The sequence below is a fragment of the Leptodactylus fuscus genome, chromosome 1 (genome assembly GCF_031893055.1).
Source record: "Leptodactylus fuscus isolate aLepFus1 chromosome 1, aLepFus1.hap2, whole genome shotgun sequence".
Taxonomy (NCBI): domain Eukaryota; kingdom Metazoa; phylum Chordata; class Amphibia; order Anura; family Leptodactylidae; genus Leptodactylus; species Leptodactylus fuscus.
Window position 1 is genome coordinate 226,797,583 of NC_134265.1, and position 14,856 is coordinate 226,812,438.

The 14,856-nt window shown below is 41.2% G+C and overlaps 1 protein-coding gene across 2 annotated transcripts in view; it reads right to left on the reverse strand.

Annotated features, from left to right (window-relative positions):
- Nucleotides 1–10,083: 10,083 nt before the first annotated feature.
- The window catches only part of PAQR3 (progestin and adipoQ receptor family member 3), a 51,269-nt gene continuing 46,496 nt past the window's right edge, over nucleotides 10,084–14,856 (reverse strand). For both annotated transcript variants that reach the window (XM_075283960.1, XM_075283953.1), the window contains exons 7-8: nucleotides 13,785–13,928; nucleotides 10,084–10,668 (exon numbers count right to left, since the gene is read on the reverse strand). In XM_075283960.1, coding sequence (XP_075140061.1) covers nucleotides 13,786–13,928 — 143 coding nt within the window. In that variant the 3' untranslated portion in view covers nucleotides 10,084–10,668; nucleotide 13,785. The remainder of the gene's footprint in view (nucleotides 10,669–13,784; nucleotides 13,929–14,856) is intronic.

The following is a 14,856-nucleotide window of genomic DNA, read 5'->3' on the forward strand; positions in this document are numbered from 1 at the left end:
AGTCTCCCCCTCTCACCTTCCAAGTGTGGAACAATAACTGTCTTATTTTTCCTGTCAGTTTTGTCACTACATGAAATACTGGAGACAAAAAAAAAAAAAAAAAAAAGAAAAAAAAAAAAAGGCATGTGTAGGTACCTATTGACTTCCACTGCACTAAAGACAGAAATGCAATGGACTGCCATATGCACTGGTAAACTTTAAGTTAAAGGGGTTGTGCAGAGAAAATTAGACATGCATGTAATGTCCTGGAATATCCCAGCAATAAGATACAAAGATGGAAAACTGACCTATTTATTTTTGTAAACAGCAATACTTTTTCTTTAGAAAAATACTGTGTACATTATGGTTTTGCAGCACTGAAAATCAATAGTTCCTGCAATTATATCAAATACAATTTATTGCACAGTAATTAAGCACACAGTTTTAGAAATACATTTAAATTACAATTTATAAAATATTAAACACTTGGAAATTTAGTACAAATGTCACAAATGCAGTGCTTTCTACAATGGGATCAATAAATTAGAAAAATATCAGCTAGGTATACACATTCATACACAGCACCTAGAAAATAAAGATACATACTTTTTCATTCCCCTTGAATACACTTGTTTTATTGAAATAATGTGGGGCATACCCATCAAAGCGAATCAGTACAGCGCTGGAAACAGCGGAGAATAAAATTGATTAGTTGAAGCCATTTTAAATTACCATTCCTGAAGATGGTAATTAAAGGGTAAAGTTTTTTTAAAACTTTTTTTTTTTTTTTCCCCACTGACAGGCATACTTTTTTTTGTGTGTGGAATGAGTCATTTTTCAAATGACATTTCTAAATACATATTTTTATTGGGGAAATTTTTTTTAAAAAAAATGCAAAAACTATATGCATTTGGTTTAATTGTAGCACTTAAATGTTATTTACATTGGTGTTGGTTTGGTTTATTGGTACAATTTAATCTTAGGTTAACTAAGGAGGCGTTCACACTATTGCCGTTGTCCACCCTTTGTGACTGTCAAAAAGCCAGGCAGAACTGCTTGGGGACGGCTTACAGGCGGTCAGTTTGAAAACCCATTCATTTCAATTCACAAAGTTGGACATGCAGGAATCTGTGTTCATGCAAAAAAAAAAAAAAAAACCTGCATACAGACACCGGCTGTTTGCTTTAAGAAACCAGTTTTGCCTAGCTTTTCGTTGGAATCACAAAGGGCGGACAGCGGTGCTAGTGTGAACACCCCCTAAGTATATTACAAAAATGTTCTCCAATCTACTTCCTTTTAATAGGAAACAAGCTGTAAAGTTCTTTAAAGCTGTAACACTTGGACAATTTGGGGGATTGGCTATATCTCCAGTTTTACACAAGTTTTTTCACATTAATGCCTGAAAAAAAACACAGGATTTATACTTTATCAATAGAAACATTTTTTATTTAAAAAGGGGGGGGGGAGAACCCTAACAAACCCCCCTCTCTACTTCCACCCAAGATAGAACTTTAAACTAGAAGATTAAAACTATTTGCTCATCCTTAAGTCCCAGTGAAAGGGATGTATTTTTCAGAATGCCTAAGGCAGTGCCGCACCTCCCATGAGGCGACCTGAAGCGAGCGCTTCAGGCGGCGCTATGGCAGGGCCTCAGGGAGGGCGGCATTTTTGCTCCCCTAAGCCAGTCCAGGACAAGCTGTCCTGGACTGGCTTAGTACGGAGCGGTGGATTGGGGAGGCCGCTGAAGCAGCGCTGCTCCGGCAGCCTCCCCTCACACTCAGGCAGAGAGCAGGCCTGCTCTCTGCCTGCGAACGGTGCTAAGCCCCGCCCCCTCACACTCAGGCAGAGAGCAGGCCTGCTCTCATGCCTGTGAATGGCGCTAAGCCCCACCCCTCCCCAGCGGGAGGGGCGGCTTTCTCTCGTTCGCTTCGGGCGGCGAGAGGGGCAGGTTCACCCCTGGCCTAAGGGTAAGTTCAGACAGAGTGTTTTGGACCAGAACCTGAGGCCACCTCAAGTTGAGGCCCAGAAACCAGGCAGCCACGACTGAAAGTCGGTGCACTGCACCAGCCGCGCACTCTGCTCCAGATTAGGCCCAATGAATGGGCCTAGTCTGGAGTAGGGAGTGTCTTCAGGCTGAATCACAAGACTAAACAGCCTGAAGAATGAGCATCTCACTTCTTTTTCCAGGAGCCGGAACAAGAAAAAACTCCTGAGCGGCTCCCATTGATTTCAATGGGAGCCATCTTTTTGGTTGCATTTTGAGGCGAATACGGCCTCAAAATCCTGACCAAAAAAACTCCATCTGAACTTACCCTAAGGAAGTAGTCCACTCTCTCCTCTAGTTCATGAGCCATTTAGCAATACACCTGAAGTTTTAGCTACTGGCATGTATATCTCAGATTCCAGGCTTAATAGTGGTATACTTAAAGCATGGTGAGTGTGTGTCGTTCCATAACAAACAAAATAATGTTGAATACTTTTAGACACATATCAGTGAGCACATATAAAATATACAATTTTTATTTCCACATGTAAACAAAAGAGGTTCCACCATTCAAGCTAGTCGTGCATTATTTGCATATTGTAACACACAATTATTGTAAATCAGATTCTCTGCCCATATTTATTTTTAGACCTCTAATAACATACATAAGGAATGGACTGGTTTGACTGCTACTAGCCCATTTCTACTTTATTTGCTACCATTGCAGAGCCATGCTTTGAGGTGAACAGCGGCCTAAGATTAAACTGAATAATTTAAATAAAGGTCTTAATTTTCTTTGGCAAAAACCACTACCATGACCAACACAAAAAGAAATGCTACACAGAGTCGTATAAAGATCCCTCTGCCACATCAAAGAATTTTAGGAGAACATCTGTAATCCTTATAATTGTATCAGCATATAATTAATGGTTAAACGATACCGTGCAGAAAAATCTCCTGTCATGAAGGTAGTATCTGGGAGTTTTGGGTACTGAGACCCCCTATTCTTTTCAGCAAAGGCCCCACATAGTGAGCCACAGCCAAAATATGTGGCAAAAACGTAGTTATAATTGACATGCAGCAATTTTCAAAGTTGTTTTTTTTGTTTGTAAATCAAAGCTTTTCCACAGGCAGATTTTTTTTTTTTTTTTTTATGTATGAGGACAGTCTGCAAAAAAAAAAAAAAAAGCAGTTACCTGCAGACACCATAGACTATAATGGGTTCTCGGGTTCGAGAGAAAAGGCCTATGCAAGACTTCTTTCTGACGATTTCAGATGAAATCTGTGGAGGAGTCTCCAACACAGATGTGAACCAAGCTTACGAAGATATTATAAACTTGTGGGTGCTATAGGTGCACACCTTTCAATGTTTAGCTGTGAGATGTTTTTAACATATTAGAATAAGACTAAATTTTAGTGATCTTGGTTTCTTTAGGGAGTATGTTGTTTCCATATGATCTAATTTTAGCTCTGAGGGAGCTAGGTATACATCCCAAGTCTCGGAATATACGACAATGATGACGTGCTGCAGTATAATATCCTATCATATAATACAATAAAAAAATAAAAACACTGAAAAGCCATTAGAAGAGTCTAGTACTGGTATGGTCATAACACTGTTATGGGGTGGCTGATACAGGCTGCTGCAATATACCATTAAACTGATTCATTAACAGCGGTTTATAGTTAATTGCTATATCATACTCTCCAAAGCCATATTGCTATCATAATAGCTTATTTTCCTCAAAACCAGTACGGGCAAGATAATTTGACAATTTCAATGGTTTATTTTTCTTTTTTCACCTAAGGGTATGTTCACTGAACACAATTGACAGCTAATTTTGAGATGAAATTTGAAATTCTCTCTGGAATGTACCTACTATTGTTTTCAATAAGTCATGGAAATCAAGGAAATCGTAATTCCCCCCCCCCCCTCCTCCAAAAAAAAAATAAAAAATCTGCCTAACCTTCCTTATGTAACTGCAGAACCTGTAGTGCGGAACTATCAATGATCATCTTCAGAAACAATGCGGGAGTGAGTGAACCTGCAGCAGAAAGGCAAAGGGTTACAATGGGCTAGAATTTGGAGAGGAACCCGAGGCCTTTCCAAATTACCCTGTCTAACCTTACCATGCCTGAATTTCTGCTTCCGTGATCAGAGGCAAGATGACAAGCCTTGGGGAGATAAGCGCTGTGAAAATCTCTTCAGAGAGCCTGCACATCAACTTCATGGCCATAAGTCACTACAGGTCAGCTACATGGACACACCAAGTAATTTACTTATACTCTGTCTGCAGCAATCCCCAGCCACTAGTCTGCTTTGTATTAGGAGATTTGTATTTCATATCCACTGGCTAACACAGTACAAAGATATTTTTCCTTGTATTAGGAGATCTATCTTCATTTACAGGGCCATGGCTTTGGAGTCATTAGGCCAAGCCACCAACTCTGATTCCTCTTTTTCCACAACCAAACTCAAATTTCTTCCCGACAGCCTTCTAATAGAAGATAGAAGCTCTTCTAATTTACAAAAAATAAAGAAATAAGAGACTGGAATCCTAAGAACACAAATATGCAACAAACTATGCATGACATTAATTATACAAATATTGATAATTATATAATTTAAAATCATTTATTTTCAAACCAGTACATGGGATTTAGTAAGATGCTAACTGCAATATCAAAAAAGATTCACATTACAAACATCTTTATTTTTATTTCATGCATCAATTTAGCCTTATTTAATTCAATTTGAAAATCCCTTGAAGTTGAAACTCTCAATCAGTCTGTAATGAATTGTAATGGCCAATGTAGTGGCTGTGTAGTTTTTGTCCAAACTGCGGCTGTGTCATGACTGTACCATGTGGTCGTACCCTTAAAGTTCTGTGCCACAGTGTCATTAATGCGTTGTGTCATGTTAAGCTGATACATCTGTACCACAATTTCATTAGTCACAATTTTTTCTTTTTAAAACTATATACGCAATCATATTCAATTATAAAATTGCATATGATATAATGATATATGATATACACACACAGTTGAGAGGAAAACCATTCCATCGTTTTACGCATCGGGGGTGGGGGTACTGTAGTCCTTAGAAGGTCTTAGAGTCTATTGTACAGGGAACATTTTTGTAATATACTTTATTAATCTATTATACTGTGTCTCTGGTTCTACACCACATAGAAAAGTGCTTTTGATTTTCATATAAACAATTGCTTCTCTAAGATCATGTCTTTTTTTCCCTTTTGGGTTAAGCACACTCCTGAATGTTCCGGATCAGCAAACTACCAAAATTTCTGCTTTTCTAGAGGTGGTTATACCAGTTGCTAATCTATTATCTATCCTCTCCCCCCATCCCCCCAAGTACAGTATATGCAGCATAGAAAGAAAAAAAAAATCCCCAACAGTGTTTTTAAATAGTCCTCTCTGTTTCTATTATAACTATAGCTGCAATATTGGTAGGATATGAAAGCCGAGACATTCACCTTTCAAATTACACCAGAAGCTGCAACACCGAATCCTGACTTATCAACTGAATAGATCTCTTATTATCTGGAGATAATACAGGTGGAACTGTATCCTTAGTGCAGTGGTTCTTAACCTTGTTTGAGGTACTGAACCCAAAAGTTTCATATGCACATTCACCGAACCCTTCTTTAGTGATAAATCAAATATGATTTTTTTTTTTTTTCAAATTCAAGACATACCGTATTTTTCGGACTATAAGACGCACCTAGGTTTTAGAGGAGGAAAATAGGGAAAAAAAATTTTGAAGCAAAAACTGGTAAAATATTTAATATATGGGAGTTGTAGTTTTGCAACAGCTGCAAGGCCACATTGACAGGTGACCCTGCAGCTGTACGGGGATGCATAGAGCGTTTTTTTTGCGGGGCTAGCTGTACTTTTTAGTTATACCATTTTGGGGGATATCTATTGCTTAGATCACCTTGTATTGAAAAAAAAAACAGGAGGTGATTTAGAACTTTTATTTCATATTTTTAAAGCTTTTTTTTTTTTTTTTTACTATTTTATTCCCCCCCGGGGGCTTGAACCTGCGGTCACTTGATCGCAAGTCCCATAGACGGCAATACAAGTGTATTGCCGTCTATGGGACATTCTGTATATTAGTACTACGGCGGCTGGTCATAGACCCAGCCGCAATACTAATACAGCAGTGACAGGCCCGGGAGCCTCATTAGGCTCCCGGCTGTCACCCGAACAGGTCGGCTCCTGCGATATCGCCGCGCAGGAGCCGGCCTGCAACTTTACAGGTACGGGCCGGTGGGGACCGGCCCCGGGGGAGAAGGGGCCACGGATACTGACCCGGCATCCGCTGTACTAGAGAGGCGGATGCCGGGGAGGGATAGACGCCGGGGCCTGAGACATCGCTACGATCCTCTGCCCTGCATGAAGCCAGCGGCGGGGGCACGGAGGAGCGGAGTAGCATCACTCCTCCCGCTGCTGGCTTCATGCAGGGCAGAGGAGCGCAGCGATGTCTCAGGCCCCGGCGTCTATCACTTGCCGGCTTCCGCCTCTCTATTACAGCGGATGCCAGCCGCCACATTCAGACTATAAGACGCACCCTTCTTTTCCCCCCAAATTTTGGGGAAAAAAGTGCGTCTTATAGTCCGAAAAATATGGTAGGTATATGAGGTTTTTTTTTTTTACTGGTACACAAAATGAACCGTGCATATGTCCTAGGGTTCGATCGAACTCTGGTTACGAACCACCGCCTTAGTGAAATATGAACTATAATCTCCTCTTTCATATGAAAAAAGTCATACTTGTCAGTTTTAAAATGCCAGGCATAACTGTTTGAAGTACCCCCCACACTCTATTTTCTCTACATTATACACAAGCTTGTACACTATGAGAAGCAGGGACAGACACCAAAAGCTGTTAAAGTGTATTATGACATTTATTAAATGACACAAATGCTGCCAGAAATTCAGAAGTTGTTTTATGTTTAGTTATGCTTTAAAAGTATGGCTTGTTTGGAAGGATTGTCAGGAGAAAATATCTCCTTTCCAAAAAAAGAATATATTGCAGCATGGTTTAAAGTAGTTTTCAAGGAACCCTTACTTACTGTCTGAGTTTGTTATGTGTTGAATCTCAGTCTTCCAGACTGGTCCAGACACAGACCAACATCTGGCACCCTCGTCCTTGTGCACAACGGTATTACTTGCATATGCGAGCTGGCACACAGCCATTGTAATAGTAAAGCCATTCCCATATACACAAACAATATCACTGAACACAATGAGTAAGAACTGGGCACCAAGTGCAGGTTCTGATCATCTAACTCAGCGGTTCTCAACCTGTGGGTCACGACCCCGGCGGGGGTTGAACGACCAAAACACAGGGGTTGCCACATACCTCCCAACCGTCCCGGTCGGTGGGAGGTATGTCCCGGTTTCAACTGATCGGCGCCCGGAGGACGCCGATGAGTTGAAAACACAGGCGATTAAAGCAGGAGCTGAAACAGCCAGCTACTGCTTTAACGCTGTGTTGCGACTTCTGTATGTGTAGCTGCGATGTGATGACGTCACATCGCGACTACAACTATACAAGTGAGCGAGACTGAGTGGGCAGCGAGGGAGCGTTGGAAGGTGAGTGTGTTTTTTTTTTTAAACATTAAGGTGGAACATAATGAAGGGGCAGATGAATGGGGGGCGGCATGACACTGGGGGCAGAGATGGAGCGACATGAAACTGTGGGCAGATGAAGGGGGGGGACGGCATGACACTGGGGGCAGAGATGGAGGGACATGAAACTGTGAGCAGATGAAAGGGGGGACGGCATGACACTGGGGGCAGAGATGGAGGGACATGAAGCTCTGGGCAGATGAAGGGGGGACGGCATGACACTGGGGGCAGAGATGGAGGGACATGAAGCTCTGGGCAGAGATGGAGGGACATGAAGCTCTGGGCAGAGATGGAGGGACATGAAGCTCTGGGCAGAGATGGAGGGACATGAAGCTCTGGGCAGAGATGGGGTAACATGAAACTGGGGGCAGATGAAGGGGGGGTACGGCTTGACACTGGAGGCAGAGATGGGCGGACATGAAACTGGGGAAGAGATGGGGGACATGAAACTGGGGGAAGAGATGGGGGACATGAAACTGTGGGCAGATGAAGGGGGGGGACAGCATGACACTGGGGGCAGAGATGGAGCGACATGAAACTGTGGGCAGATGAAGGGGGGGACGGCATGACACTGGGGGCAGAGATGGAGGGACATGAAACTGTGGGCAGACAAGGGGGGGGGGACGGCATGACACTGGGGAAAGAGATGGAGGGACACGAAACTGTGAGCAGATGAAAGGGGGGACGGCATGACACTGGGGGCAGAGATGGAGGGACATGAAGCTCTGGGCAGAGATGGGGGAACATGAAACTGTACGGGTGACTGTAGGAGGATTATACTGTGTAGGAGCACAAGAAAAACAAATGAGAATGGGCGGAGTCAATATAAAAGTGGGCGGAGCTAAATTAGCACCACATATTTTCTCCCTCTTTCTGATCTTCAAAAGTTGCGAGGTATGCCTAAAGCCATCAGAAAATACATATTTCTGATGGCTTTAGCCACTGAGAAGCCGCACTACTGTCTGCAGCAGCACTATTCAGCTGGAATGCACGCCGTTATGGACGCGTGTTCCAAACTGAATGGGGTCACCGCAACATGAGGAACTGTATCGCGGGGTCAAGGCATTAGAAAGGTTGAGAACCACTGATCTAACTGGTTATCAAAAACCAGTACAGAAAACCAAGGTTCAAAACATAATGAACCTGGACAGCAAGTCCCCAGAAAAACCCCTTTAGGCTAAGGCCCCACGTTGCGGAAACACAGCTTTTTTTGTTGTTGTTGCAGATTTTGTTGCGTTTTTTTTTTTTTTTAGCCAAAGCCAGGACTAGATTGAGCAGAAGTTAGAAGTATAAGAGCTTTCTATATATTACTGATTCCACTTGTAGCCATTCTTGGCGTTGGATCAAAAAACCGCAACAACAAAAAAACAAACAAACTGCGTTTCCGCAATGTGGGGCCCTAGCCTTAAATTTGCAATGTTGCATCTGAACAAACCATAAGACTTCTGGAACAATGTTCTTTGGACTGTGAAGGCCAAATTGGAAATGGTTTTGCCATAATACACAGCGCCACATCTGGTGAAAACCAAATACAGCATATCAGTACAAATACCTCATACCAGCTGTCAAGCAGGGTGGAGGAAGGGTGCTAACTTTTTTTTGCAGTAACAAGACCTGGACCCTTTACAGTCAACAATGAACTTCTCTGCATATCAAAGTAACCTAGTGTTCCGTGTGATGCTACCTATCCAACATCTGAGTATTGGACGAAACTTGTTCAAGTACACCAGCAAATCTACAACAACATGGCTGAAAAAGAAAAAAAAAAATTGAAAGTATTACAATAGCCTGGTCAAAATCTAGATCTCAGCTAAATTGGCAACCGTACAAAAACAATAATTTCAAGTCATTGATGTGAAAGTTGGTTCCGAGCTACTAATTCATGGGGTGTACCTAGTTTTCATACAAGACTTCGATTTTGGCTTCACTTTTTGTAAATAACTAATGAAACAGTGGAATCTGTTGTTGTGTATCTGAGGTTGTACTTAACTAACTTTAAGACCCTTTCTGATAGGTAAAACCATGGAAATCAAAAAGATATTTTTATTTTCTTATGACTGTATGAGAGAAAATGAGATGACACGAAAAATAAAATTGTGGGCTTTGTATAAATAAAATACACACAGACACACACACAAATGCTGATGTTCTGCAATCATTTTGCTGTATAACAATACATATTTATGGCCACCCACAAAAGCCACAACAATGTACCGTACATTTTCTCATTAAGTTAGAAAACACATCATAAAACTGTACATTTCAGGAAGCACAAATGCCAAGCGTTTTGACTAATCCATTTGCATTTTTCCTATAAGGAACACTACTAGATTTAGATGAAATATACTTCATTATATAAGTGAGGCAAATAATCTGTAGTACCTACTAGTCATATTCTTTACTACAACAGAGAGAGAGAGAAAAAGTTAATAAATAAAGAGGACATACAACATAAAAAACCCTTTGTATATGTTAGACATTTCAAGAAATACAAACATTCACTCTCTTTTATAAAACCCTATGATGATCAGCTTTTACAGTGATGCAGTTTTCAATGACATTTAATATTTTGCTCCACTGTATTCAGTAAAATACAGCATGAAAAAGGGAATAACCTTTGCATGCTGATTTGGCACCCAGTATGTTCTTGTGTATACACATATATTAATTTCAAATGTACATCACAATTAAATAAATCCTCCTTCGGGTAAAGATATGGAATGTTTCACATTATCGCCTTCCCAAAGCCATAAAGACACATTATCAATAAAATTAGTTCTTTATACATGTCAAGTTAAGCCTTATGGCAATTCAGTGCCCAGTATCTGCATAACAGCCTTAAAAATCATAATTTAATACTACTTTCTAGTTTTGTGTCACTCTCCTCAGTGCATGGCCACATTTCTGATTTTCCTGCTACAAATCTCCAGTGATTTGAATGGATGCCTCATAGGTGCACCAGAAATGGGTAAAAAAATTGAAGGACACCAACATCCATATGTAAGATTTCTTCGTCAATAAATTCTCAAGTGAACAAAAAGAAAAAAAATCCTGAAAGAAAGGAGACAAATTTTGTAGAAAGACATTAGTGAAGTAATACAAGTAAAATGGGGTATTCAAGTTTAATGCACTTACTATCTGTTTGCTAGCTGAGAAGTAGGCTTTAGCCAAACCTCCTTTGGACCTCAAATGATTGCCAGAAAAGGAACACCGGAACCCCCCTCCCCAGCCACAAGAATACAGCTGGAAAGAGTTTGAATGAAGAGGTAAGGAGGTGCATGTTCATTTGCCACTCTATTCAAAGTATTCAGCGCTAGCTGAAACTGGTCGACAGTGGGACTCCAAGTAGACGAAACCCCACCAATCTAGTAAATTTCACCTATTCCTACGATAGAAATCCCCTTTATGTCTATTTCACAACAGCCTATAAAGAAGGCAGTTAATATTGTTGTAAATATCCATTCCATGGGGATCACATTACAACTTCCAAGTAATCAGTAACATGACGAGTAGAGATGAATGTTCTTCATCACCCTCATATTTTGTACACAGAGAAGTTTAGGGTCAGACAGCACATGGTGGATAATAGGATGACTAATACCAGTGTGCTATAGGAAGGTCATAGTAAATTAATAATGAGTGTCAACAAAAATCTAATAGTACTTCTCCGATCTGTAATGGACGTAGGAGTTTCTTCTCACTAACCTCACTAGGCTCAAAGATTTTTATTTTTTTCTCTAAGCCTGCAATATCACACTTACATGTTTCAGGTTGGTAACACATGATGGAGTACCGTATATACTCGAGTATAAGCCGAGTTTTTCAGCAATTTTTGTGCTGAAAAAGCCCCCCTCGGCTTATGCTCGAGTCAACCAAAAACAAAATTTTTTTTTTTGTGTTTATGACCAGCCGCAATAATAATCTATAGAATAGAATCTCCCATAAAATAGTGAAAAAAAAGCTTAAAAAAAATAAAAGTTTTAAATCACTCCTTTCCCTAGAATACAAATAAAAGTAGATTACTGTGAAACACATAAACATTAGGTATCCTGTGTCTGAAAGTGCCTAGTCTACTGAAGATAGGGGATCTGCAGTGCTCCTGTTCTGTCGGGAAGGGGTTAATAGGAGCAGCGCAGATATCCTATATTCAGCCAGGCTGAATTCCAAGTGGGGGGAAGAAAAAAAAAAAAAAGTCCTCAAGCTCAGGGAAGGGGCAGACAGACAACCAAAACACCCCCTCCCCTTCCCCTGCATCTACTGCACCCAAAAACTCCGACCATTTTAATTTTTGAAATTTTCTAGTAGCTGCTGCATTTCCCCCCTAGGCTTATACTTGAGTCAATTAGTTTTCCCAGTTTTTTGTGGTAAAATTAGGGGCCTCGGCTTATATTTGGGTCGGCTTATACTCAAGTATATACGGGTACTTTTCTAAAATAACATTTACCCTTTATCCATTTAGAATTCCTGTAACCTTCATATGCAACTACTCAACACAGCTTTCATACTACAGAAAGCAGAATACAAAATGAAGGCTACACACAACAGACAGGTTTTCTTTTACACACTTATAAATCTCCTCTACAATGGCTTGCAAAAGTATTTGTACCCCTTGAAGTTTTTCATATTTTGTCACCTTACAACCACAAACTAAAAGTGTAACACGAAGTAGCAGATAATTGACAAACGGAACAAAAATGATAAATGGTTTACAGGTTTTCAGTGTGACGTGTAAAACCAACCAGCCCCCTCTACTCCCCCTGTACTCTGATACCCCTAAATAAAATCCAGTGCGCACAATTGCCTTCAGAAGTCACTTAGAGTCCAGCTGTGTGTAATTTAGTCTCCGTGCAAGTACACCTGTTCTGTGAAGGCCTCAGTGGTTTGTTAGAGAACACTAGTGAACAAACAGCATCAAGAAGACCAAGGAACTCACAAGAAAGGTCAGTGAAAGACGTGGAGAAGTTTAAAAGAGGGTTAGGTTATAAAAACATATTTCAAGCTTTGAGCATAACAAGGAGCACTGTTCAATCTATTATCCAAAAATTGAAAAAGTATTCTACAACTGCAAACCTACCAAGACATGGCCGTCCTCCTACACTCACAGATCAAGCAAAGAGAGTGCTGGTACTGGTCAGAGAAGCAGCCAAGAGGCCCATGGTCACTCTGAAAGAGCTGCAGAAATCCACAGCTCAGGTAGGAGAATCTGTCCACAGGACAACTATAAGTTGTGCACTCCACAAATCTTACCTTTATGGAAGAGTGGCAAGAAGAAAACCATTGCTGAAAGAAACACATCCTGACATTTGCAGTTTACTACAAGCCATATAGGGGGACATAGAAACATGTGGAAGAGGATGCTCTGGTCACATGAGACCAAAGTTGAACTTTTTTGCCTAAATACAAAGCTCTGTGTGTGATGGAACAGTAACACTGCTTATCCCCCTGAACACACCATCTCCACTGAGAAACATGGTGGTGGCATCATGTGGGGATGCTTTTCTTCAGCAGGGACAGGGAAGCTGGTCAGAGTTGATGGATGGTTGGATGGAGCTAAATACAGTGCAATCTTGGAAGACAGCTTGGCTGCAAAAGACTTGAGACTGGGAAAGAGATTCACCTTCCAGAACGGCAATGACCCTAAACATACAGCCAGAGCTAGAGTGGAATGGTTTAGATCAAAGAATATTATCCCATTGAGCTTCTGTAGCAAGACATGAAAATTGCTGTTCACAGATGCTTTCCATCCAATCTGGCTGAGCTTGAGCTATTTTGTACAGAAGAACGGGCACAAATCTCTAGATATGCAAAGCTGGTACAGACATACCCCAAAAGACTTGCAGCTGTAATAGCAGAAAAAGGTGCACTACAAAGTATGGATATAGAAGGGCTGAATATGTTTGCACGTCAAACTTTTCAGATTTTTATTTCATTAAAAATTTATTGATTATTTGATTTTGAAAACCATGCATCATTTTGGTTCACAATTATCTGCTACTTTGTGTTGGTCTGTCACTTAAAAGCTAATAAAAAAACGTTTGTTGTTGTAAAGTGACAAAATATGAAAGAGTTCAAGGAGTATGAATACTTTTGCAAGGCACTGTATATTTTTACATGCCATTATTCAAAAGAGGCACGCTGTTAGCTATGATTCTATTGATCTTCCCTACCTCATGGATGTTCCACATGTGTAGGGCATGGTTGGCTATGTCTGTACTGCATAATGTAGACTGTAGACTGGTGCCACCAATATAACATTACCACAGCTAGAATATGCCACAGCTGATGACTGGAACCAATATAGTTTAGCTGTCCTGTGGAGGAGACAAAAAAAAAAAAAGTCACTGGAAACTCAAGAACTATACAATTTAATAAGTCAAGGATAATATATGGAAACATAAGGAATAGAGATGAGCGAACAGTATTCTATCGAACTCATGTTCGATCGAATATTAGGCTGTTCGGCATGTTCGAATCGAATCGAACACCGCGTGGTAAAGTGCGCCATTACTCGATTCCCCTCCCACCTTTCCTGGCGCCTTTTTTGCTCCAATAACAGCACAGGGTAGGTGGGACAGGAACTACGACACCGGTGACGTTGAAAAAAGTAGGAAAAACCCATTGGCTGCCGAAAACATGTGACCTCTAATTTAAAAGAACAGCGCCGCCCAGGTTCGCGTCATTCTGAGCTTGCAATTCACCGGGGACGGAGGTTTCCATCCATTTATCTAGGGCTTAGATTCTGGGTAGGCAGGGACAGGCTAGGATAGGAAGGAGAAGACAACCACAACAGCTCTTGTAAGAGCTAAATTCCAGGGAGAAGCTTGTCAGTGTAACGTGGCACTGACGGGCTCAATCGCCGCAACCCAGCTTTCCCAGCATCCTGAATGGAATACACTGACAGTGTATTCCCGTATACCCAATATATACACACCAAATCCCCGTTCCAACGGTGCGCCCCCCCCCACCTTCACCTCAGAAATACCCTGCAAGTCCCCTAGCAATAGAATTGGGGCTATATACACCCACTATTTTTGCTACTGCCATATAGTGCCATTGTCTGACTGGGAATTCAAAGAATATATTGGGGTTACATATAACTTCAATTCCAGGGAGAAGCTTGTCAGTGTAACGTGGCACTGACGGGCTCAATCGCCGCAACCCAGCTTTCCCAGCATCCTGAATGGAATACACTGACAGTGTATTCCCGTATACCCCAAATCCCCGTTCCAACGGTGTGCC